Source organism: Triticum aestivum, chromosome 2D (assembly GCF_018294505.1).
Source record: "Triticum aestivum cultivar Chinese Spring chromosome 2D, IWGSC CS RefSeq v2.1, whole genome shotgun sequence".
Taxonomy (NCBI): domain Eukaryota; kingdom Viridiplantae; phylum Streptophyta; class Magnoliopsida; order Poales; family Poaceae; genus Triticum; species Triticum aestivum.
In genome coordinates this window covers 404,462,390-404,486,951 of record NC_057799.1, presented here as the reverse complement: position 1 = coordinate 404,486,951, position 24,562 = coordinate 404,462,390, and the positions used below count along the sequence as shown (strand labels likewise).

General features: G+C 41.7%; 2 protein-coding genes across 4 annotated transcripts; one reads left to right on the top strand and one right to left on the bottom strand.

The window, feature by feature from the left end:
* Positions 1–2,992: 2,992 nt before the first annotated feature.
* Positions 2,993–12,077, top strand: LOC123053421 (pentatricopeptide repeat-containing protein At2g06000). Of its 3 annotated transcripts, none has more exons than XM_044476901.1 (3): positions 2,993–4,890; positions 5,323–5,757; positions 11,271–12,077. In XM_044476901.1, exon 1 carries the CDS (start codon positions 3,143–3,145, stop codon positions 4,787–4,789), a length of 1,647 nt encoding a protein of 548 aa, XP_044332836.1. In that variant the 5' UTR covers positions 2,993–3,142; the 3' UTR covers positions 4,790–4,890; positions 5,323–5,757; positions 11,271–12,077. The 3 variants fall into 3 exon arrangements, with proteins under 3 accessions (XP_044332836.1, XP_044332835.1, XP_044332834.1); XM_044476900.1 differs by lacking the exon at positions 11,271–12,077 and adding an exon at positions 6,495–6,682; XM_044476899.1 differs by lacking the exon at positions 11,271–12,077 and having other exon boundaries at positions 5,323–6,194.
* LOC123053422 (protein LURP-one-related 6) lies at positions 6,510–9,574 on the bottom strand. Its single transcript, XM_044476902.1, has 3 exons — positions 9,274–9,574; positions 8,629–8,871; positions 6,510–6,747 (listed from the first exon to the last, which is right to left on the bottom strand). Exons 1-3 carry the CDS (start codon positions 9,496–9,498, stop codon positions 6,616–6,618), a joined length of 600 nt encoding a protein of 199 aa, XP_044332837.1. The 5' UTR covers positions 9,499–9,574; the 3' UTR covers positions 6,510–6,615.
* Positions 12,078–24,562: the final 12,485 nt, after the last annotated feature.

Below are 24,562 nucleotides of genomic sequence, written 5' to 3'. Positions count from 1 at the left end.
TGAAGTTGAAGTTTGTTCCATATCGGAACATGGAGATGTTGGGATATCACAATATCTCTTATTTAATTAATGCATCTATAATATTTTGGTAAAGGGTGGAAGGCTCGGCCTTATGCCTGGTGTTTTGTTCCACTCTTGCCGCCCTAGTTACTGTTATACCGGGATTATATTCCTTGAGTTTGCGTTCCTTACGCGGTCGGGTGATTTATGGGACCCCCTTGACAGTTCGCCTTGAATAAAACTCCTCCAGCAAGGCCCAACCTTGGTTTTACTATTTGCTACCTAAGCCTTTTCCCCCGGGTTTTCGCGAGCCCGAGGGTCATCTTATTTTAACCCCCCCGGGCCAGTGCTCCTTCGAGTGTTGGTCCGAACTGAGCAGACTGCGGGGCCCCCTCCTGGAAACTCGAGGTCTGATTTTACTCGTAGGATGTCTCATCCGGTGTGCCCTGAGAACGAGATATGTGCAGCTCCTATCGGGATTTGTCGGCACATTCGGGTGGCTTTGCTGGTCTTGTTTTACCATTGTCGAGATGTCTTGTAAACCGGGATTCCGAGACTGGTCGGGTCTTTCCGGGAGAAGGTTTATCCTTCGTTGACCGTGAGAGCTTATGATGGGCTAAGTTGGGACACCCTTGCAGGGTATTATCTTTCGAAAGCCGTGCCCGCGGTTATGAGGCAGATGGGAATTTGTTAATGTCCGGTTGTAGATAACTTGTCACTTGACCCAATTAAAATACACCAAGTGCGTATGTAGCCGTGATGGTCTCTTCTCGGCGGAGTCCGGGAAGTGAACACGGTCTGTCTTATGCATGACGTAAGTAGGTGTTCAGGACCTCTTCTTGGTCATTGCTAGATGACGTCCGTTCCGTTGCTTCTCTTCTCGCTCTCATTTGCGCAAGCTAGCCACCATATATGCTTTTGCCGCTGCAGCTCCACCTCTTTGCACCTCTTTGTCCTACAAGCTTAAATAGTCTTGATCTCGCGGGTGTGAGATTGCTGAGTCCCCGTGACTCACAGATACTTCCAAAACAGTTGCAGGTGCCGACGATGCCAGTGCAGATGACGGCGTCGATCTCAAGTGGGAGTTCGACGAGGAACGTGGTCGTTACTATGTGTCTTTTCCTGATGATCAGTAGTGGAGCCCAGTTGGGATGATCGGGGATCTAGCATTTGGGGTTGTCTTATTTTCATCTGGATTTTGACCGTAGTCGGTCTATATGATTGTATTTTGGATGATGTATGAATGATATTTATGTATTGTGTGAAGTGGCGATTGTAAGCCAACTCTTTATCCCATTCTTGTTCATTACATGGGATTGTGTGAAGATGACCCTTCTTGCGACAAAACCACTATGCGGTTATGCCTCTAAGTCGTGCCTCGACACGTGGGATATATAGCCGCATCGTGGGCGTTACAGCAACTAACTCATTAGTTGCAATGCTTGCAAGGCTTAAGTGATGTGCATTACCGAGTGGGCCCAGAGATACCTCTCCGACAATCGGAGTGACAAATCCTAATCTTGAAATACGCCAACCCAACAAGTACCTTCGGAGACACCTGTAGAGCACCTTCATAATCACCCAGTTACGTTGTGACGTTTGGTAGCACACAAAGTGTTCCTCCGGTAAACGGGAGTTGCATAATCTCATAGTCATAGGAACATGTATAAGTCATGAAGAAAGCAATAGCATAATACTAAACGATCGTGTGCTAAGCTAACGGAATGGGTCAAGTCAATCACATCATTCTCCTAATGATGCGATCACGTTAATCAAATGACAACTCATGTCAATGGCTAGGAAATTTAACCATCTTTGATCAACGAGCTAGTCAAGTAGAGGCATACTAGTGACACTCTGTTTGTCTATGTATTCACACAAGTATTATGTTTCCGGTTAATACAATTCTAGCATGAATAATAAACATTTATCATGATATAAGGAAATAAATAATAACTTTATTATTGCCTCTAGGGCATATTTCCTTCAAATTTGGTTTGATTTTGATCGTATTAATATTAATGAGTTTTATCCATTTTCTTTTTGAAAGTTCGTTGGAATCCATGTTCACGTCATTAGCAAACAATTTGTACAGGAACAACACACCCTCGTGCGAACTCGCATCTAGGGTTTCCTGCTCCTCGATGCCGGTGATCCGCCTCATCTCCTATGGTCTTTGGACCATGGAGGCGTGGTGGATCCCGGCCCTTGCCGGTGAGAGGGCTTCGTTTTTAGGTCCTTTTCTGACTTTTTGTTAGGGTTTGTGCCATGCTCAAGAAGATGAGGCGACGATGATTTCTTGCATATGGAATAAGATTCTTCTTGCCTAGCCTCCGTCCCAGTGATGCTTCAAGCGTCGTCGAAGAGCATGTGGAGGTGTGTATCCGGCAGATCTCGAGGGATTCGGTCGGCGTTTGTCTTCGGTGGACCCAGTCTTCATTCATCTACGTTCGTGTGTCTGTAGATTGGATCCTTCCGATCTACACTTCTCTTCATGGGCGACAGTTGCTGTTCTGGTGCATTGGTCCTGTGGGGTTGACCTTTCGACTGTCTACTACAATAATTTTTGCTTGACTTCGGGGGGGGGGGGGGGGGGGGGATGACGGTGGTGCGCCTTCGGTTCGCTCCAGTATTTGTAGTTGTCGCTAGGTGGTCTATGAATCTAAATGTAAATTTTACTTCTTGTGTTGTTTTGACGGCGGTGCGCCTTCAGTTCGCTCCAGTGCTTCTAGTCGTCGGTAGGCGGTCTATGGATCTGGATGTAAATTTTACTTCTCGTGTTTTCTGTATTACCTTAACAGTGGATGAATATATTGAAAGTTGTCTCGCAAAAACAACAACAACACATTCCAAATAATCTGCTGTTTCATAAGTTCTTCAAAACCATTTAAGTAACACAGACTCGAATTCAAGCGAAACAAGTGGATCTGTGCTTCAAATCAAAATCATATTCATACGAGATATTGTTGGACCGCTGCGCACAGTACAGATTTACAGAAAAGCCCCAACCGGGCCAAACCCTCTTCTCCCTCCCACACGCACCACCATGCGGCCTACGCCGCCTCCCCCCATCGCCGTGATTCCATGACCGCCGCCGCGCCGTCTCCTCCTCTCAAGCGACCATCCGCCGCCGCCTTCTCCGATGCCTCCCCAGCTCCTCATACACAGCCTCCTCCAGCTCCGGATCCCCCCTCGCCACCCCCTCCTCCGCCTCCTCCACTCCTACAACCCCATCGACCGCCCGCCGCCGCAGGACCCGCCCCTGCACGACGCTGAGCTTTGGATCGCCAAGGCGCTCGCGACTGCCGCCTTACTCCTGCCACACTACCTCCCGGCATTCCGCCGCCTCGCACCCTCCCAGGCCGCCGCCGCCGCCGCGCTCCGCCACGCGCCGTGCGCCTCCTCGACGCTCCACCTCTTCTCTGCGCTGCATTCCGCCCACTCCCAGCTCGCCATCCCCCCGTCCGCTCATTCCTACCGCTACGTCATCTCGTTGATGTGCCAGTCCGGCCGCCACACTGATGCCCTCCAACTGTTCGACCAAATGACGGACCAGTCTGGTTACTTTCCCAATGCTCGTTTTCTCTCGTTCCTGTCCGGTTCCTGCGCCACTGCAGGCCTTCTTGATGCTGCTGCAGCATTGCTCTCAAAGGCATCCCAATTTGGTTGTTCCATTGAAGCGTATGCATATAACAAGCTCATGGGCTTGTTCATTGGCCGTGGCCGGGTGCAGGACGCTGTGGCATTGTTTGAGGGGTGGATCCAGGGGAGAGTGTATTCCCCGGACGTCTGGAGCTTTAATGTCGTCATCAAGGGGGTTTGCAAGGTGGGGGATGTTCAAAAGGCGCTCGAGTTGGTCGAAAGGATGGATGAGTTTGGTTGCTCGCCAGATACTGTCACACATAATATTCTTGTGAATGGGCTATGCAGGGCAAAGGAGGTGAGTAAGGGTCGTGAGGTGTTGAGGAGGCTTCAGAGAGATGGTGTTTGCATGCCCAATGTAGTGACATACACCTCAGTAATCTCAGGTTACTGTAAGACTGGCAGGATGGAGGATGCAATGGCAGTATACGATGACATGGTTGCGTGTGGGACATCACCCAATTTGGTCACATACAATGTGCTAATCAATGGATATGGCAAGGCTGGGAATATGGGGTCTGCGGTGGCAGTGTATCAGCAAATGATACTTCGTCGCTGCCTTCCTGATGTTGTGACATTTAGTTCATTGATTGATGGATATTGTCGGTGCGGACAGCTTGATGATGCAATGAAGATTTGGGCTGAGATGTCTCAGTACCATATTCAACCAAATGCACACACGTTCTGTATCATAATACACACATTTTGTAAGCAGAACAGATCAGGGGAAGCGCTTCATTTTTTGAAAAAAATGAACATGAGAACAGACATTGCACCACAAGTGTTTATATATAACCCTGTGATTGATGTACTGTGCAAGGGTGGAAAGGTGGACGAAGCAAACATGATTCTAATGGAGATGGAAGAGAAAGGATGTCGTCCCGACAAGTATACATATACTATTTTGATAATTGGGCACTGCATGAAGGGTAGGATAGCAGAAGCCATCACATTTTTCCATAAAATGGTAGAGACTGGGTGTTCCCCTGACAGTATAGTAGTCAATTCTTTTATTAGCTGCCTTTTAAAGTCTGGGATGCCTGGTGAGGTGGATCACATAATGCGTATTGCAGCAGGGGGTGCTTCATCGAGTTGGAAAGATCCTTCTCCTGTTACCCAAAGCGTAGACATTTCAGTAGCTGTATAGCTGAATGATACAATGGAGAATGTAAGGAACAGCATCTTGACTGTTTTCGGTGCGAATTACGGGGCATCTGGCGCTTGTCCAAATAAGAAGAACAAGCTCTGGTGAGTCGTTGTTTTGAATCAAAGGCCTCTTGCATCAACTATACTAACTACTACATTTTGCACATTTGAACTACTTCCATACAAAATTGTATAACTTCATAAGTATCACGTTAACTCTCCAAAATGTGTTTGATTTAATAGGTTGAGTGGCCTGTTTAATGTTTACTTCACATTTTAGTTCAGCATAGATATATAGCAGCGTTAATCAGTGGTGGTGATTGTGATTAATAGTCTGTTCGAGTCCGTAGAAAATGTGAGCAATATTTTACTGCCCACACGCTAATCTTATTCTATAGACATTAGAGAGCTGACTTGCGAAATTCCTGATTTTTATATACATGTCTAGTCATGTGAACTGTACTGCACTTGTATTCCATTGAAACACGATTGAATATTGGAAGGCATTATACTGACATTTTATTTTTACATTAGTGGTTTTGCAGAACATTCAGTCAAAAGGAACTCAAATGTAACCAATGACATCTTGGTTACACCAAGGGTATGGAACTATTGAGAGACTAATCCAAAGTTTCATGCTAAGAAAGAAAAGGACAAGCAGCTTGGTGCTCCGTGTATACGTTGAAGTGATTCGATGAATTCCATAAAGGGAAGCAAATGGTGGAGCTGTAAATTTCAAGGGGCCTGCTGATCAGCTGCAGTAGTGCTACATCACTTGCTCAATGGACCCTTGACACACTCCTCAACACCTCATGTATGATTTGTCGACTCCCTGGGTAGATGATAAGATCATCCAGTCACTTGGACCTGCCTGTCAAGAACCTTCTTCGTTTTGGAGGAGCTGTTACCTAAATGAGGGGGAATCAGCAGTTGAAGAACACGATGGAAGTAATTTACCCTCTAGCAGAGGTACTTAACTTGTATTGTGCCTTGTTCATTGTTCACTCCAGTATAGAAAATATTTTAGGAAAGGGAAGTTGATCATTTCAACTGTCATGCACATTGTGCGCATTTTTCCTACAACCATGCCTACAGAATAACAAGTCTGAGCATACAGTTTTAACAGTTACACCTTCTTTGTTTTTTGAGTAAGTTACACCTTCTGCCGTGATGCTTGTTATGTTGTTTCTTAAACATATTTGTTACTTAGTACTAGCAACTTTCTAGTTTTTGCGACATAATGTATGGCATGTTGAGGCGCGTAGCAGTCTGGCTTAGAAGTCTTATAAACTGAGTACCAGAAAAGCTAACGCGGGTTTACCTATTTTAATGAAAACATTGTGTTTATCTGCTAGAACTTTGCGAAACACCTTGTTTCGTAGGACGTCAGTGTTAAGATCATGATAGCCTGCTAATTAAGCATAATATGCTCCATTGAGCGAAGTTCAATGGGTAAATACTTCGTTATTCAGTGACCTGTTATTTCAATACATAGAGTAGTCAATATAGATTCATAAAGCTGTCTCAGGAATGTTATGTGCGCCTGTGTTTTTGTGTGCTCCTTTTGCTTTGTTGTGTGAACCACTGTTTGTCAAAGAAATAATTGAGCAGCACACATGTTAAGCTCATATAATAAACTCTTGGCACTACTACATCATCAATTAATCACTTGCCAACTTCTAAAACTGGCTAAATCTAATATGCAGTGTAGCTGATAGCCTGATACAGTGGGATGTTGTCACTTGCCAGTGGACATACATTCGTTTGACCTCTACTTCAAGACTAAAGTAGGTGGCTGTAAGTGAGCATATTCACCCATTCATTTTATTAACATCTGGTGGATTCTCCATGGATGTTGTCAAGAACTGCCATCACCCCAATGATAAAAGCCTGGTCACATCCTGACTGCACTGTCACGTGGTAGAAGTCATTACTTTCTATCAGCTCTTTCTTCCCCATCTACAGTTTGAAGAATATATTTGTTAGATCTCTATCTTTTTTGTAATGCACATATGCTTGTGGCATGCACTGAAATTCTTATACACTTTACCAGACACACTTGCACAGACATGTAGAACAACAATCAAACAAAATAACTGGAAATAATCAAACACCATTCCTTTACTAAGTAACTAACATCTCACTTTAGATAGCATATTTGTTCTTCCCTGATGTCATGGAATAATTCTTGTTAATTATAATCCATGACAGAATGATATGCATGTACTCAATAATTTTGTGATAACACAGTAGAACTCTACAAATGAGTTCCGTCCTTGGATGGATCAAGCGTTGATGTGTCGCACCCACACACACATGTGTGTTATGTGGTAATCCGCGTGTCTGGCAGTCCATGAGGTAGAGGATGAACTGTGGATTTATCTAAGCAACCTTGGCTCTAGATCAAGCTTGTGTTTCAGTAGGACGTGCATCTAGTAACTTTGTGATAACACAAATGTATACTTTTACTTACGAAGCCTTTTATCCCAAACAAGTTGGGGTAGGCTAGATATGAAACCCTTTCACGAGGACTTCCCAGGAGGTCACCCATCCTAGTACTACTCTCGCCCAAATGGGTTTCATACCCAAAAGACTGGCTAGTTTTTACGTTGGCTCGCCAAGCCTATCACAACCCTTAGATATGAAACCCTTTCACGAGGACTTCCCAGGAGGTCACCCATCCTAGTACTACTCTCGCTCAAATGGGTTTCATACCTATGGGACTGGCTAGTTTTTACGTTGGCTCGCCAAGCCTATCACAACCCTCCTCCTTTACCCGGGCTTGGGACCGGCTATGCCTAGAAGACATAGGCGGAGTTGATACAAATGTATCTTACAAAATAAATATAACTTGCTGAAAAAGCACATGTAGAAACTTTTTCTTGCAGGGGATTATGAAGGTATGTGTGGCATACCTGCACTACTATTTTGCTGGTACAATCAATTATCGTGCAGTATCTATCTGCAAAAGATATGTATGTTCTTGTGGCATGCATGGAAATTCTTCTAAACTTTACTAGACACACTTGCATAGACATTTATAATAACTGTTGAGGCCCTGTTTGGTTCAGCTTTTATCGACGGATTCCGCTGCCGCGCATCAGAATCTGAACCAAAGGGCGAACCCAGCAGAATCCGATTCCAGAAATCCGCTGCCAAAATCTGAACCAAAAGCGGAAGCAGCCCAGGACGTGCTTTCCAAAATCTGATTCCGCTGCGGGCCAAAATCTAAAAAAGCTGTATCAGCTGGTTTGCCAAATGACCTACATCTTTTTCACATCAGATTTTCCACAGCTGGTTTTCCACAGCAGATTTTTCACAGCTGCTTTTAAAAATCCACAGCCGAACCAAACAGGGCCTGAACTGGTATGGGCCCAAGCCCATCAAGCTTTGTCACTTAGGGCCCAAGCCCATGTGAGCGTGCTGACCTAGAAGGGGGCATTCAGTCCTCAAGTTTCTGTCCGCCACACACACACAGAACTCGCATGGGCAACCAGACAAGAGAGCTCGAGCTGTCTGAAGGGACTGCTCTCCCTCTCGATCTCAACAATATCAATCAAGCAAAACCACTGGAAATAAACACCATCCCTTTACCAACATCTCACTTTAGGATAGCCTTTGCTTATCCTTTCCCGTGTTGTCATGGAGTAATTCTGTTAATTATGACTCATGGGGAATCTGTAGTTCACAACTAATTTGGCCATATTGAAGCAAATATATGCACATGCTTTGTAATTTAGTGATGACACAAAGGAACTCTACAAAAGAATACAATTCACTGCAATTACATATGTAGAATGTATTGCTTGCAGAAGAATTATCAAGGTATGGATGGCATACCTGCGCCACTATTTTTCCAGTGCAATCAATTATTGTGCAGTTCCTATCTGCAAAAGATCCACAGACCTCGAAATCCCAATTATTGCAGTGCCTCTTTGGTTCAATGTGAATTCTAACCGGTGCACCTTTTGCTATGCATGATTTGGGATCAGTTAGGCTAAAGACCAACTTGTTTTTCCCTTGGTAATCCATTGAGTACCCATTCCATTTGTTCCGCGTGCTTAGAACCTGTACAATTCCTCCCTGTAATGGAGCACATAGAGAGTTTCATTCTGGTGATATTCAAAGAAATACAGGGTATACGGACATGAGCGAGAGATCGTTTGTGTTTATCTTCTTGGCTGTCGACAGTTAAGTTTTCACTGTCTCAAGAGAACTGCGTTGAAGTTACTTGTGCCCTTGTTTATTTTTGTTTGTTCAATGTTCACACCCCCCCCCCCCCCCCCCCCCTCACAAAAAAAAGAGCTAGACTGGGCACGGTAGAATAACATAAATAAGTACATAGGTATCACAATAAATGCATGGAGCAAATAGTTCCACTCCTAATCGATTAGCTTTTAATTCAGGTGAAGCACTTCAAACAACTGGTAATAGAGAAAATAAGCCTATCTACGAGTTACTATTCAGCAACTTATGATGTATTACCTTTCTAGAAATGAATAGTATCTGTTGTCCATCACTGTCTTTCACCATGAGCTCTCCCTTAGATCCAAGTATACCACAACCATCCACGATGAAAACAACATTATGACTAAAGTCAGTAACAACAAAACCACCGCCATTCACTACCATGGGTCTTCTCCTGATCATCAGCGCCGCTGGAGTGCTTGTGCAATACATCTTACTGACTACAGGCATGCTGTTGTCCATTTCGCTTGATACTGCACACAGAAGAGAGGTGGCCCTATTACTCTGCTCAAACTCCTGTTTCAGTGTCTACCTGGCTTCTAGCATCTTGTGTGGCCAGCAGGTGAGTACTTATATTGGGGGGCAGAGCATGGTTGTTTTAGAGAAGATGGTAAGCCAAGCTAAGAAGCAAGGAGAAGGATGCAGTAGGTGTGGTGGTTCAAGAGTTTCTTTACAATGGAATCACTGCAGGCTCTCTCCACATAAAGTTATTCCTGAAAGCCTGGTCTGGTTGAATAGACTTTCTCCAACTTTCCTGAAGCATCATCATTGGTGTCAGTTCTCACAAGTTTCTTGCTCAAGCAATGTCCATTTTTATGCGGTTTTCTTTTTGTGGGCGCTTCTCATGTATATACACTCTAATGCAGATTATCGAGTACACCACTTTTTGTTCCTTTTAGCTCGAACTATTATATATGTTGCCTGAACTTTGTACAAATCTAGGGGCCAGTGTACCATTTTCCAGTGGTCTTTCCTGTGAGTGTTGAATTGAGTAGTGACTATGTCTGAAAGGACCATGCAAGCGTATGGCCAAGTTAATACTCCCTCCGTAACTTAATATTAGGCGTTTTTTGACACTGTCATAGTGTTAAAAACATCTTATATTAAGTTACAGAGGTAGTATTTGACTACTCCCTCCGTTCCTAAATACTCCCTCCGTTCCTAAATATTTGTCTTTCTAGAGATTTCAATAAGCGACTACATACGGAGCAAAATGAGCGAATCTACACTCTAAAATATGTATATATACATCCGTATGTGGTAGTCCCATTTGAAATATCTAGAAAGACAAATATTTAGGAACGGAGGGACTATTTGTCTTTCTAGAGATTTCAACAAGTTACTACATATGGAGCAAAATGAGTGAATCTACACTCTAAAATATGTCTATATACATCCGTATGTGGTAGTTCATTTGAAATCTATAAAAAGACAAATATTTAGGAATGGAGGGAGTAGAAAGCATGATATTAGTTTACGCTTCTGGACGAAATTTGTCTTGTGTTATCCATGTACATGGAAAAGTACTTGGCCTCTGGGCACATGCACCTGTATTCTACTACTAGAGTAGCAATCATAATCCCAAGTGACCAATAATTATGCTTTTATTTTCCTGAGCTTTATCCATGGCTAATGTTAATCTGATTGCATCATTGTATGAGTAATATATCTTGTTCAGCAATTAACAATCTGTCAGGAATTTTTGCAATCTCTGGATTGGTGAAAGCATTGCGTATACAATGAGAAGAAGCTAACATGTGGATTAGGATGCAAGCTGACACGTGTTGGGTGGTCAGTAGGAAGAAAAGTTTGTATGAAGGTCATGAATATAGGCAACCAGGTCTTTCTGGTAAGGTAATGCACAATTGGCAGAAGTATGGTTGATCAAGATATAACCTATACAAGGAAAACTGCCAAATGAAGCATGAGAGGGATGGCATAGCGAACAGTATACGGGAAGCTTCACATCTTGTTACTGTCAAATTGTTGATGCCCATCTTTCTGCTTATATTATTGTAAACTTATGAGGGTTCGTCCCTTTCTAGCATTGGTCCCTTGAGCACGACTGGTAGATGTGCAGTGAATTCATTTTCTTATTTCTGTCGCACTTACAGTTTTATATCTTTGCATGTTCTCATTGTGTGCTCCGTATGCTGAGATTTTTATTTTATTTATTTGGCCGCTGTTTGCATTATGCCCTTTTATTGTTGTTGACTGTTTTCCTTCGACTGAAGGTCCCTTTCATGCAATCAGTCATGCTGTGACTGGAGCTGTAGAATCTCAGGATCCTTGACTTCTGAGGTGTGAATCTAAAAAAAAAGGTACACTATATATCCTGTTCTTGATGCATATCTAACTTGAGGCGAAAAGGATTCGCCATAATATATTGCTGGTTCACCGGTAATTTCTGGTGGCCTATTGAAGTTTTGTGCAATGGTGGAATATATTTGGTCTTCCTTTTCTTCAATGGCCAACCATTGTTAAATAACAGGGACCATTAATTGTTGGATCTTGTTCTCTGTACCTGGATCATTGGTGAAGCATAAGGCGAGGCCGCTCTGTGCTTCTGTTGGAACTTGAACATGTACAAATATTTGGTACGAAGTGCCTAACCTAAAGGTTCTCTTGCCTAACCCGGACCACTTGTGGCCAGGAAAGGTGAACAGGGGGGCGGTAGCACGTTGTCAACCATTTCTGTTAAGTGAAGGCGTGAAGCTGTAGGCAAGAGTTCCCAAGAGGAATGGTTGATGAACTCTACTCACCGAGCCTTTGGGGCTAAGCAACCACCTGCTAGAGGAAACTTAAGAGTCTTTTCGTCCTTCATCCGCCTGGTGTCTCGCTGACAGTGTGAGTCTGGATTGGTGACGAATGGAGTTTATGAGAACGGGCTCAGCTTAACCTGGATACTAGACGAGAACTCTAGAAGCAGTTCATGAGCTTAATCTTTAACTACAGTCGTTGGACAATATGCTAAGCCATAGGAGTTAGGTTCAGGAGAGACTCACATTCAGCTATTACACAGGATTCTCTTTCCTCTTTTTTTCCCTCAAGTCTAAACAGTACTCCCTCTGTAAACTAATATAAAAGCGTTGAGATCACTAAAGTAGTAATCTAAACACTCTTATATTAGTTTACGGAGGGAGTATATGATAAAATGGATTACATTTACACGTGCCGGTTAGTGCTTTTCAAAAAGGGCTCTCGGAGAGACATGCATAGAATCTCCTTTTTTGCGTTCTTTTTTCGGTGATCGTTTCAGGGAAATCACTAGTTAAGGGTTATTATTTTGTTCGGCGGGGAGTTAAAGGTTATCCTTTGTGTGGGTCATTCTGGATCGCTTCCATGCGTGGCGCAGATTCTATGCCGCGAAGACAGCCTCTACCTTTTCCCTCGCGGATGGCATTGATTTCTCATCCCACGGCTGGTTTTTTTAGACAGAATCCCATGGCTGTTTTCTTTTTTGAGATTTGCCAACATTTTATTGACCACCGATGATGTTTAAGGGAATACAAGTTAGGTCATGAGGAGAAATAAGCCACACATGTCCACCCTGATCAAGCATAACTGCTAAACGAGAGTCCCTAATCGACGCCCGTTAGCCTAAATATCCGTTTCTTTTTTCAAAGTTTCAACATTTCTTAAAAAAATGATTTTTTCATAATGTATGAAAATCTTACAAATTTAGAAATTCGATCAAACTTTAAAAACGTGAAAATTATTGAAAACATGACAAAAAAATTGAAATTTCAAATGATGAACAATTTTCAAATATACATTGAACATTTTGTGATATATGCTGAACAAACTTTAAATACACACTGAACATTTTGTGATTTACGCTGATTGTATATTTAAATAGACATTAAACGTTTTAGTGATATACGCTGAAAAATATTTAAATACACATTACATTTTAGTGATATACGCTGAACAATATTTAAGTACACATTGAATTTTTTGTGAATATATGTTGAACAATTTTAAAGTACACAATTAACATTTCTGAAAAATATGCTGAGCCTTTTCTTAATATAGTGCAAACATTTTCTTAAATATATGAAGAACATTTTTTTACGCTGGCAATGAACTGTGTATAAAACAAGAAAAAAGAAACAAAAGCAAAAAAATGAAAAGAACAGAAATAGAAATAGAAATAGAAACAGAAACAGAAAAAATAAATGAAAGAAACAAGAAAAAGAGAAAAAGCAGAGAAACCGTGGGCCGGCCCAAAACTGGAGCGAGGGTGGCCAGGCTTCAGCGAAGCCACGTCCTTTTGACGCCTGCGCGCGTTATCTGCCCGGGAGCTCCTACGTTCAGGGTATTGGCGCTCGCAGCCGCACCTGATGGGCCGGCCCAAAACCACGAAGTGCAGCGAAAAATGAATTTATTGCGGGAAAAACCCTCGGAAAAAGTTGCTGCCGAGAGGAATCCAGCTCGCGCCGTTTACCTCATAGGCACTTGTGAAACGGTTCAGCGCGAGCCATTTAAGAACAAAATGTGGCGCGCTATTTACTGCACATACATATTAGAAAAACGTGAACTGTTTTGAAAAAGGTGTGAACGAAATTTGAAAGTTCACAGATTTAAGAAAATCACGAATTAGAAAAAGTTCACCGATTTTGAAAAAGAGTTCATTGATGTTGAAAAAAAGTTTATCGATTTTCAAAAAGGTTCACAAATTTTTAAAAAGTTCATCGATTCAAAAAAGTTCACAAATTCAAAAAAATATTAACCACTTTGGAAAAAGTTCATCGATTTTCAAAAAGAGTTCACAAATTCAGAAAAAGTCATCAATTTTGAAAAAGTTCATCAATTCTCGAAAAAATTCACAAATTTGAAAAAAAATAGTTCATCTATTTTGAAAAAAAAAATCAACGACTTGAAGAAGGTTCACGGATTTAAGAGCAAATAAAAAATAAAAATAAAAGGAAGAGGAAGGAAAAAGGAAAAAAACAGAACAAGACAAGAGGAGTAAATGGAAGAAGTTATCACAAGTGGCCTTGTGGTCTGGTGGCTACTGCATGTTATCTAGTTCGGTGAGATTGCGGGTTCGAATTACCCCAAACGCACCTTCGGTTCTCGTTTTTACAGTTTTCGCAAGAAAAAAAAAAGCTAAACGGGTCGGCTTTGCTCGAAGTGAAGGTGTGCGCCGCTTTGCGTTTAACACATTAACGGGCGCCAAATAGGAAACGCCCTGCTGAACCACCCACCTTTTCTTTGTGCACAACTTTGCCAACCTGCGCGATTCCTTGGCCTAACTAAGGCCCAGTTCGAGAGAAACAAAAACCAGCTCGGCGGAGAGAGGAGATCCGCTAAAAAACAGGCAGAGAGAGGAGAAATGCATCGACTCAGGTTTAGAAATGAACTTGCCCTTAAAAAAAAGGTTTAGAAACCAATTCGGTTCAGTTCAGGAACAAGTACATAATCGATTCAGTTCACTACACACACATATATAGGCATGATTCAGTTTTGGCACTGCAGTACAGTACACAAAAAATTAAACAAGCATTTCACTTGAGTATTTGAATAATTTGTATATCCAAAATAATACATACCAAAAGCCATCAATCAAGGCATTTTTTTAAAATAAGTGCTCAACACATTCACCCCAAAGAACCAAATAGGATGTCATGTAGCAGCAGCTACTAAAATAAGGCCCCAAAGAAGATCATGAGGATTCATATAATCAACTTCACCAGTACCCTACAAAGATAGAGGAAAATTTGAAGCATGGCGGCAGTGAAACTAGTTTGAAGAAGTTGAAACAGGGCAATATTGAAAGTACTGTCAACAGTTCTGTGAAGTTAGTGAAGGCATTACACTCCTTGTAGGCATTATCCTTTAGTACTTGAGTTTCTGCACCACTATAATTCTCTTGTTGCTACATAAAGCAACCAACCTCATTATTTAGCATGTAGAATGAATAAGAAAGATATATTACAAGGGTTTTCAGCAACATATGCTAGACTTGCACTTCTTATGAGCAACATCGATTGCTACAAGTTTCTACAGCACCACCATTTTTTCCCTATTGCATTTTGATACGTCTCCAACGTATCTATAATTTTTTATTGTTTCATGCTATTATATTACCATCTTGGATGTTGTATATGCATTAATATGCTATTTTAGATCATTTTTTGTGACTAACCTATTAACCTAGAGCCCAGTGTCAGTTGCTGTTTTTTTCCTTGTTTTTGTCTTTTACAGAAAATCAATACCAAACAGAACAAAACTTTTTGAGGATTTTTCTTGGACCAGAAGACAACCACGGAGCTTCGGGAAGAGGCCAGAAGACCCATGAGGGGGCCACAAGCCCTAGGGGGGGGGGCTAGGCTTGTGGCTCCACCGCAGACCTCCTAACCCCAATCTTGGCTCTATAAATACCCAAATATTCCCCTTACGTGAGAGGGCACACCAAAAATACTTTTCCGTCGTCACAAGCTTCTGTTCTCGTGAGATCCCATCTTGGGGCCTTTTCCAGCACTCTGCCAGAGGGTGATTCGATCATGGAGGGCCTCTACACCAACCTTGCTGCCCTTCCAATGACGTGAGTAGTTTATCACAGACCTACAGGTCCATAGCTAGTAGCTAGATGGCTTCTTCTCTCTCTTTGATCTTCAATACAATGTTCTCCTCGATGTTCTTGGAGATCTATTCGAAGTAATCTTCTTTTGCGGTGCGTTTGTTGAGATCCGATGAATTATGGATTTATGACCAGATTATCTATGAATATTATTTGAGTCTTTTCTGAACTCTTTTATGCATGATTAAGATAGCTTTGTATAATTTCTCTCCAATCTATCGATTTGGTTTGGCCAACTAGATTGTTTTTTCTTGCAATGAGAGAGGTGCTTTGTGATGGGTTTAATCTTGCGCTGTCCTCACCCATTGACAGTAGGGGTAGCGAGACACGTATTTGTATTTTTTCCATTAAGGATAAAAAGCTGGGGTTTTTACCATATTGATTGGATCTATCCCTCTACATCATGTCATCTTGCTTAAGGCATTACTATGTTCTTGTTAACTTAATTCACTAGATGCATGCTGGATAGCGGTCGATGTGTGGAGTAATAGTAGTAGATGCAGGCAGAAGTCGGTCTACTTGTCACAGATGTGATGCCTATATTCATGATCATTGCCTTAGATATCGTCATAACCGTATCCGTTCTTTCAAGAGAGAAGCCTCTAGTGAAAACTATGGTCCCCGGGTCTATTTCTCATTATATATTTTGAGATCTATAAAATCAAAAACCCAGAAATACCTTGCTGCAATTTATTTATATCTATTTTATTTTGCCTTTTACTTATCTTTATATCTATCTCTATTAGATCTCACTGTTGCTAGTGACCGTGAAGGGATTGACAACCCCTTTTTCGCGTTGAGTGCAAGTGTTTGTTAGTTTGTGCAGGTGCACCTATTAGGGACTTGCTTGTACCTCCTACTGCATTGAACCTTGGTTCTTAACTGAGGGAAATACTTATCTCTACTTTGCTGCATCACCCTTTCCTCTTCAAGGGAAAAATCAACACAAGCTCAAGAAGTAGCAGGAAGAATTTCTGGCGCCATTGCCGGGGAAGTTCTACATCAAGCCTACCAAGTACCTATCATAAACTCTCATCTCTTGCATTACATTATTTGCCATTTGCCTCTCGTTTTCCTTTCCCCCACTTCTAAAACATTTTCAGAAAAACAAAAAAAATATTTGCCTTCTTTTTCGTTTGCCTTTATGTCTTACTTGGTTTGTTTGCACGTTATCTTGGCATAATTGCATATTTATTCCAAATTAGAAAGCAAAAAAGTTTATGGATCCTCATCCACTTGCTAATATTTTTAAAAGATCCAATTATGATGAACCAATTGCTAGTGAGTTGAGTGCACTAGATTATCTTTATGAAGTTTTGCTTGAAATTCGTGAATCTGAAATTCGTGATGAGGTGTTAAATGAAGAAATTTATAAAGTGATTCATGATAGACCCTTGAATGAAAAAATCATGATTTCCATGATGTTATTATAAATTCTATTAATGTCAATTGTGTTAATGATACGCAAAACCTCAAGCTTGGGGATGCTGGTTTTGCTATGTCCACTACTTATTGTAATGATCATGATTGGGGTGATGCATCTTATGATCTTGAAAATTTGTTTAAGCCTCGTGATGAATATGATATTGATAACAATGTTTGTAATAATATTGAAAGTGGGTTTGGAAGAGTGTCAACTTTAGGAAATAATGATTCCACTACTTTGTAGATTGATCAATCTTATGAATTTTTTGATAAAAGTGGGCTTGGAGAAGTAATGACTTTATTTTATGTTAATCCCACTATTTTGGAAGAGTGTCAACTTTGCGTGCATGTGGATCATGAAGAGAATATTTTATGTGATAGCTATATTATTGAATTTGATTATGATCCTACATGTAATTATTATAAGAGAGGAAAATATGGTTGTAGAAATCTTCATGTTATTAAATTACCTCTCATTTTGTTGAGATTGCTATTGTTTCTTTCTTCTTCCTTGCATATGCTAGTTTTTGCTTGTCTTGATAAATCTTTTCCCAATAAAATACCTATGAATAGGAAGTATGTTAGACTTAAACTTGTTTTTCACATACTATATGATGCTCTCTTTGTGCTTCAAATTTTTGTCTTTCATGTGAGCATCATTAAAATTATCAACGCCTAGCTAAAAGGCTTTAAAGAAAACCGCTTGTTGGCAGACAACCCAATATTTTTATTTTATGTTTTTATGAGAATATGCAATATTAATTCTGTAATAATTGTGTCTTAGTGTTTTAATTAGTTTTTGAGCCAAGCAAGACCTTTGGGATGCTTTTGTAATATCGTTGATTTGATTTTGCTGAAAAACAGACACTTTTGCGTCCAGTAACAAAATTGTTAAAATTCACCGGAGCGTGGAAAAACTCTGATATTTTTACAAAAGAATGATATATGCATTGCCTCTGTTGTCCTAACTTTTCAGAATTTTTGGAGTTACAGAAGTATGACTAATATTCGGGTCTTTACAGACTGTTCTATTTTTGACAGATTCTGATTTCGATGTGTTGTTTGCTTATTTTGATGAATCTATGGGTAGTATTGGGGGGTATGAACCATGGAGAATATAGAATATAGTAGATATAAACCAATATAAATTTGAATGAGTTCAAAACAGTACCTAAAAGTGGAGATTTGTTTTATCATACTAACGGATCTTATGAGTTTTCTGTTGAGTTTTGTGTTGTGAAGTTTTCAAGTTTTGGGTAAGTTTTGATGGACTACGAAATAAGGAGTGGCAAGAGCCTAAGCTTGGGGATGCCCAAGGCGCCCCAAGGTAATATTCAAGGACAACCAAGCATCTAAGCTTGGGGATGCCCCGGATGGCATCCCCTCTTTTGCCTTCTATCCATCGGTAAATTTACTTGAGGCTATATTTTTATTCACCACATGATATGTGTTTTGCTTGGAGCGTCTTTTATTATTTGAGTTTTTGCTTTTTAGTTTGCCACAATCATCCTTGCTGTAAACACCTTTTGAGAGGGACACACATTAATCATGAATTTATTAGAATACTCTATGTGCTTCACTTATATCTTTTGAGCTAGGTAGTTGCTCTAGTGCTTCACTTATATATTTTTAGAGCACGACGGTGGTTTCGTTTTGTAGAAATTGATGAACTCTAATGCTTCACTTTATTATTTTGATAGTCTTGAAAATAGTATGGCAATTTGCTTAGGTTATGAATTTTGTCCTAATATGATGGGTATCCAAGAGGGATATAAGAAAAACTTTCATAAGGAGCATTGAATATATGAGAAGTTTGATTCCGTGCATTTGTTTTGGGATATAAAGATGTGAAGGAAATATGCCCTAGAGGTGTCGGTGTCAAAACCGGCGGATCTCGGGTAGGGGGTCCCGAACTGTGCGTCTAGGATCAATGGTAACAGGAGACGGGGGACACGACGTTTACCCAGGTTCGGGCCCTCTCTATGGAGGTAATTGTTGGAAATATGCCCTAGAGGCAATAATAAAATGGTTATTATTGTATTTCCTTGTTCATGATAATTGTCTGTTGTTCATGCTATAATTGTATTAACTGGAAACCGTAATACATGTGTGAATACATAGACCACAACATGTCCCTAGTAAGCCTCTAGTTGACTAGCTCGTTGATCAATAGATGGTTATGGTTTCCTGACCATGGACATTGGATGTCATTGATAACGGGATCACATCATTAGGAAATGATGTGATGGACAAGACCCAATCCTAAGCATAGCACAAGATCATGTAGTTCGTTTGCTAGAGCTTTTCTAATGTTAAGTATCATTTCCTTAGACCATGAGATTGTGCAACTCCCGGATACCGTAGGAATGCTTTGGGTGTACCAAACGTCACAACGTAACTGGGTGGCTATAAAGGTGCACTACAGGTATCTCCGAAAGTGTATGTTGGGTTGGCACGAATCGAGACTGGGATTTGTCACTCCGTATGACGGAGAGGTATCTCTGGGCCCACTCGGTAATGCATCATCATAATGAGCTCAATGTGACCAAGTGTTTGGTCACGGGATCATGCATTACGGTACGAGTAAAGTGACTTGCCGGTAACGAGATTGAACAAGGTATTGGGATACCGACGATCGAATCTCGGGCAAGTAACGTACCGATTGACAAAGGGAATTGTATACAGGATTGATTGAATCCTCGACATCGTGGAACATGTGGGAGCCAACATGGGTATCCAGATCCCGCTGTTGGTTATTGACCGGAGAGTCGTCTCGGTCATGTCTGCATGATTCCCGAACCCGTAGGGTCTACACACTTAAGGTTCAGTGACGCTAGGGTTGTAGAGATATTAGTATGCGGAAATCCGAAAGTCGTTAGGAGTCCCGGATGAGATCCCGGACGTCACGAGGAGTTCCGGAATGGTCCGGAGGTAAAGATTTATATATGGGAAGTCCTATTTTGGCCACCGGAAAATGTTCGGGATTTTTCGGTATTGTACCGGGAAGGTTCTAGAAGGTTCCGAAGTGGGGCCCACCTGCATGGGGGGACCCACATGAACGTGGGTAGTGGGGGCAAGGAGCACCAAGATCCCACCTTAGAAGGAATAAGATCATATCCCGAAGGGATAAGATCAAGATCCCTAAAAAAGGGGGATAACAATCGGTGGGGAAGGGAAATGATGGGATTTCTTTCCCCCACCTTTGCCAACGCCCCAATGGACTTGGAGGGCAAGAAACCAGCCCCCTCCACCCCTATATATAGTGGGGGGGGGGGTGCATGGGAGTAGCACCCCAAGCCCTGGCGCCTCCCTCCCTCCCGTGACACCTCTTCCTCCCCGCTTGCGCTTGGCGAAGCCCTGCCGGGATCCCGCTACTTCCACCACCATGCCGTCGTGCTGCTGGATCTCCATCAACTTCTCCTCCCCCTTGCTGAATCAAGAAGGAGGAGACGTCCGCTCCGTACGTGTGTTGAACGCGGAGGTGCCGTCCGTTCGGCGCTAGGATCATCGGTGATTTGGATCACGACGAGTACGACTCCATCAACCCCGTTCTCTTGAACGCTTCCGCGCGCGATCTACAAGGGTATGTAGATGCACTCCCCTCTATCTCGTTGCTAGATGACTCCATAGATTGATCTTGGTGATACGTAGAAAATTTTAAATTTCTGCTACGTTCCCCAACAGTGGCATCATGAGCCAGGTCTATGCGTAGATTCTATGCACGAGTAGAACACAAAGTAGTTGTGGGCGATGATTTGTTCAATTTGCTTGCCATTACTAGTCTTATCTTGATTCGGCGGCATTGTGGGATGAAGCGGCCCAGACCGACCTTACACGTACTCTTACGTGAGACAGGTTCCACCGACTGACATTCACTTGATGCATAAGGTGGCTAGTAGGTGTCTGTCTCTCCCACTTTAGTTGGATCAGATTCGATGAAAAGGGTCCTTATGAAGGGTAAATAGCAATTGGCATATCACCGTTGTGGCTTTTGCGTAGGTAAGAAATGTTCTTGCTAGAAACCCATAGCAGCCACGTAAAACATGCAACAACAATTAGAAGACATCTAACTTGTTTTTGCAGGGTATGCTATGTGATGTGATATGGCCAAAAGGATGTGATGAATTATATATGTGATGTATGAGATTGATCATGTTCTTGTAATAGGAATCACGACTTGCATGTCGATGAGTATGACAACCGGCAGGAGCCATAGGAGTTGTCTTAATTTATTGTATGACCTGCGTGTCAATGAAAACGCATGTAATTACTTTACTTTATTGATAACCGTTAGCCATAGTAGTAGAAGTAATAGTTGGCGAGACAACTTCATGAAGACACGATGATGGAGATCATGATGATAGAGATCATGGTGTCATGCCGGTGACGAAGGTGATCATGCCGCGCCTCGAAGATGGAGATCAAAGGCGCAAGATGATATTGGCCATATCATGTCACTTTATGATTTGCATGTGATGTTTGTCATGTTTACATCTTATTTGCTTAGAACGACGGTAGCATAAATAAGATGATCCCTCACTAAAATTTCAAGAGATGTGTTCCCCCTAACTGTGCACCGTTGCGAAGGTTCGTTGTTTCGAAGCACCACGTGATGATCGGGTGTGATAGATTCTAACGTTCGCATACAACAGGTGTTGACGAGCCTAGCATGTACAGACATGGCCTCGGAACACAAGCAAAACACTTAGGTTGACTTGACGAGCCTAGCATGTACAGACATGGCCTCGGAACACAAGAGACCGAAAGGTCGAACATGAGTCGTATAGTAGATACGATCAACATGGAGATGTTCACCGATGATGACTAGTCCGTCTCACGTGATGATCGGACACGGCCTAGTCGATTCGGATCATGTATCACTTAGATGACTAGAGGGATGTCTACCTAAGTGGGAGTTCATTAAATAATCAGATGAACTTAATTATCATGAACATAGTCAAAAGGTCTTTGCAAATAATGTCGTAGCTTACGCTTTAGTTATACTAAGATATGTTCCTAGAGAAAATTTAGTTGAAAGTTGATAGTAGCAATTATGCGGACTGGGTCCGTAAACTGAGGATTGTCCTCATTGCTGCACAGAAGGCTTATGTCCTTAATGCACCGCTCGCTGTGCTGAACCTCGAGCGTCGTTTGTGGATGTTGCGAACATCTGACATACACGTTTTGATGACTACGTGATAGTTCAGTGCGTAATGTTGAACGGTTTAAAATTGTGGCACCAAAGACGGTTTTGAAACGTCGCAGAACATATGAGATGTTCCAAAGACTGAAATTGGGATTTCAGACTAGTGCCCACGTCAAGAGGTATGAGACCTCTGGCAAGTTTCTTAAGCCTGCAAACTAAGGGAGAAAAGCTCAATCATTGAGCATGTGCTCAGATTGTCTGAGTACTACAATCACTTGAATCGAGTGGGAGTTAATCTTCCAGATGAGATAGTGATGGTTCTCCATAGTCACTGCCACCAAGCTATTAGAGCTTCGTGATGAACTATAACATATCAGGGATAGACATGATGATCCTTGAGCAACTCGCGATGTTTGACACCGCGAAAGTAGAAATCAAGTAGGAGCATCAATTGTTGATGGTTAGTAAAACCACTAGTTTCTAGAAGGGCAAGGGCAAGAAGGGATACTTCATGAAACGGCAAATCAGTTGCTGCTCTAGTGAAGAAACCCAAGGTTGAACCCAAACCCGAGACTAAGTGCTTCTGAAATGAGGGGAACGGTCACTGAAGCAGAACTACCCTAGATACTTCGTAGATGAGAAGGCTGGCAAGGTCGATAGAAGTATATTGGATATACATTATATTAATATGTACTTTACTAGTACTCCTAGTAGCACCAGGGTATTAGATACCGGTTCGGTTGCTAAGTGTTAGTAACTCGAAATAAAAGCTGTGGAATAAACGGAGACTAGCTAAAGGTGAGATGACGATATGTGTTTCCAAGGTTGGTGTGATCAAGCATCGCATGCTCCCTCTACCATCGAGATTGGGGTTAAACCTGAATAATTATTATTTGGTGTTTGCGTTAAGCATAGACATGATTGGATTATGTTTATCGCAATACGGTTATTCATTAAAGGAGAATAATGGTTACTCTGTCTATTTGAATAATACCTTCAATGGTCTTGCACCTAAAATGAATGGTTTATTGAATCTCGATCGTAGTGATACACATGTTCATGCCAAAAGATATATGATAGTAATGATAGTACCACATACTTGTGGCACTGCCACTTGAGTCATATTGGTATAAAACGCATGAAGAAGCTCCATGTTGATGGATCTTTGGACTCACTCGTTTTTGAAAAGATTGAGACATGCGAACCATGTCTATTAGTATATATGCATGAAGAAAGTCCATACAGATGGATCATTTGGACTCATTTGATTTTGAATCACTTGAGACATGCAAATCATACCACATGGGCAAGATGACTGAAAGGCCTCGTTTTCAGTAAGATGGAACAAGAGAGAAACTTGTTGGAAGTAATACATTTGATGTGTGCAGTCCAATGAGTGCTGAGGCACGCAGTGGATATCGTTATGTTCTTACTTCACAGATGATTTGAGTAGATGCTGAGAATATTTACTTGATGAAACACAAGTCCGAATTATTGAAAGGTTCAAGTAATTTCAGAGTGAAGTTGAAGATCGTCGTGACAAGAGGATAAAATGTCTGTGATATGATCATAGAGATGAATATCTGAGTTACGAGTTTGGCACACAATTAAGAAATTGTGGAAATTATTTCATGACTAATACCGCCTGGAACACCATATTGTGATGGTGTGTCCGAACATCATAACTGCACCCTATTGGATATGGTGCATACCATGATGTCTCTTATCGAATTACAACTATCGTTTATGGGTTAGGCATTAGAGACAACCGCATTCACTTTAAATAGGGCACCACGCAATTCCGTTGAGACGACACCGTGTGAACTATGGTTTAGAGAAACCTAAGCTGTCGTCTCTTAAAAGTTTGGGGCTGCGACGCTTATGTGAAAAAGCTTCAGGCTGATAAGTTCGAACCCAAAGCGGATAAATGCATCTTCATAGAATACCCAAAACAGTTGGGTATACCTCCTATTTCAGATCTGGAAGCAAAAGTGATTGTTTCTAGAAACGGGTCCTTTCTCGAGGAAAAGTTTCTCTCGAAAGAATTGAGTGGGAGGATGGTGGAGACTTGATGAGGTCATTGAACCGTCACTTCAACTAATGTGTAGCATGGCACAGGAAGTTGTTCCTGTGGCACCTACACCAATTGAAGTGGAAGCTTATGATAGTGATCATGAAACTTCAGATCAAGTCACTACCAAACCTCATAGGACGACAAGGATGCGTACTACTTCAGAGTGGTACGTAATCCTGTCTTGGAAGTCATGTTGCTAGACAACAATGAACCTACGAGCTATGGAGAAGCGATGGTGGGCCCGGATTCCGACGAATGGCTTGAGGCCATAAAATCCGAGAGGATCCATGTATGA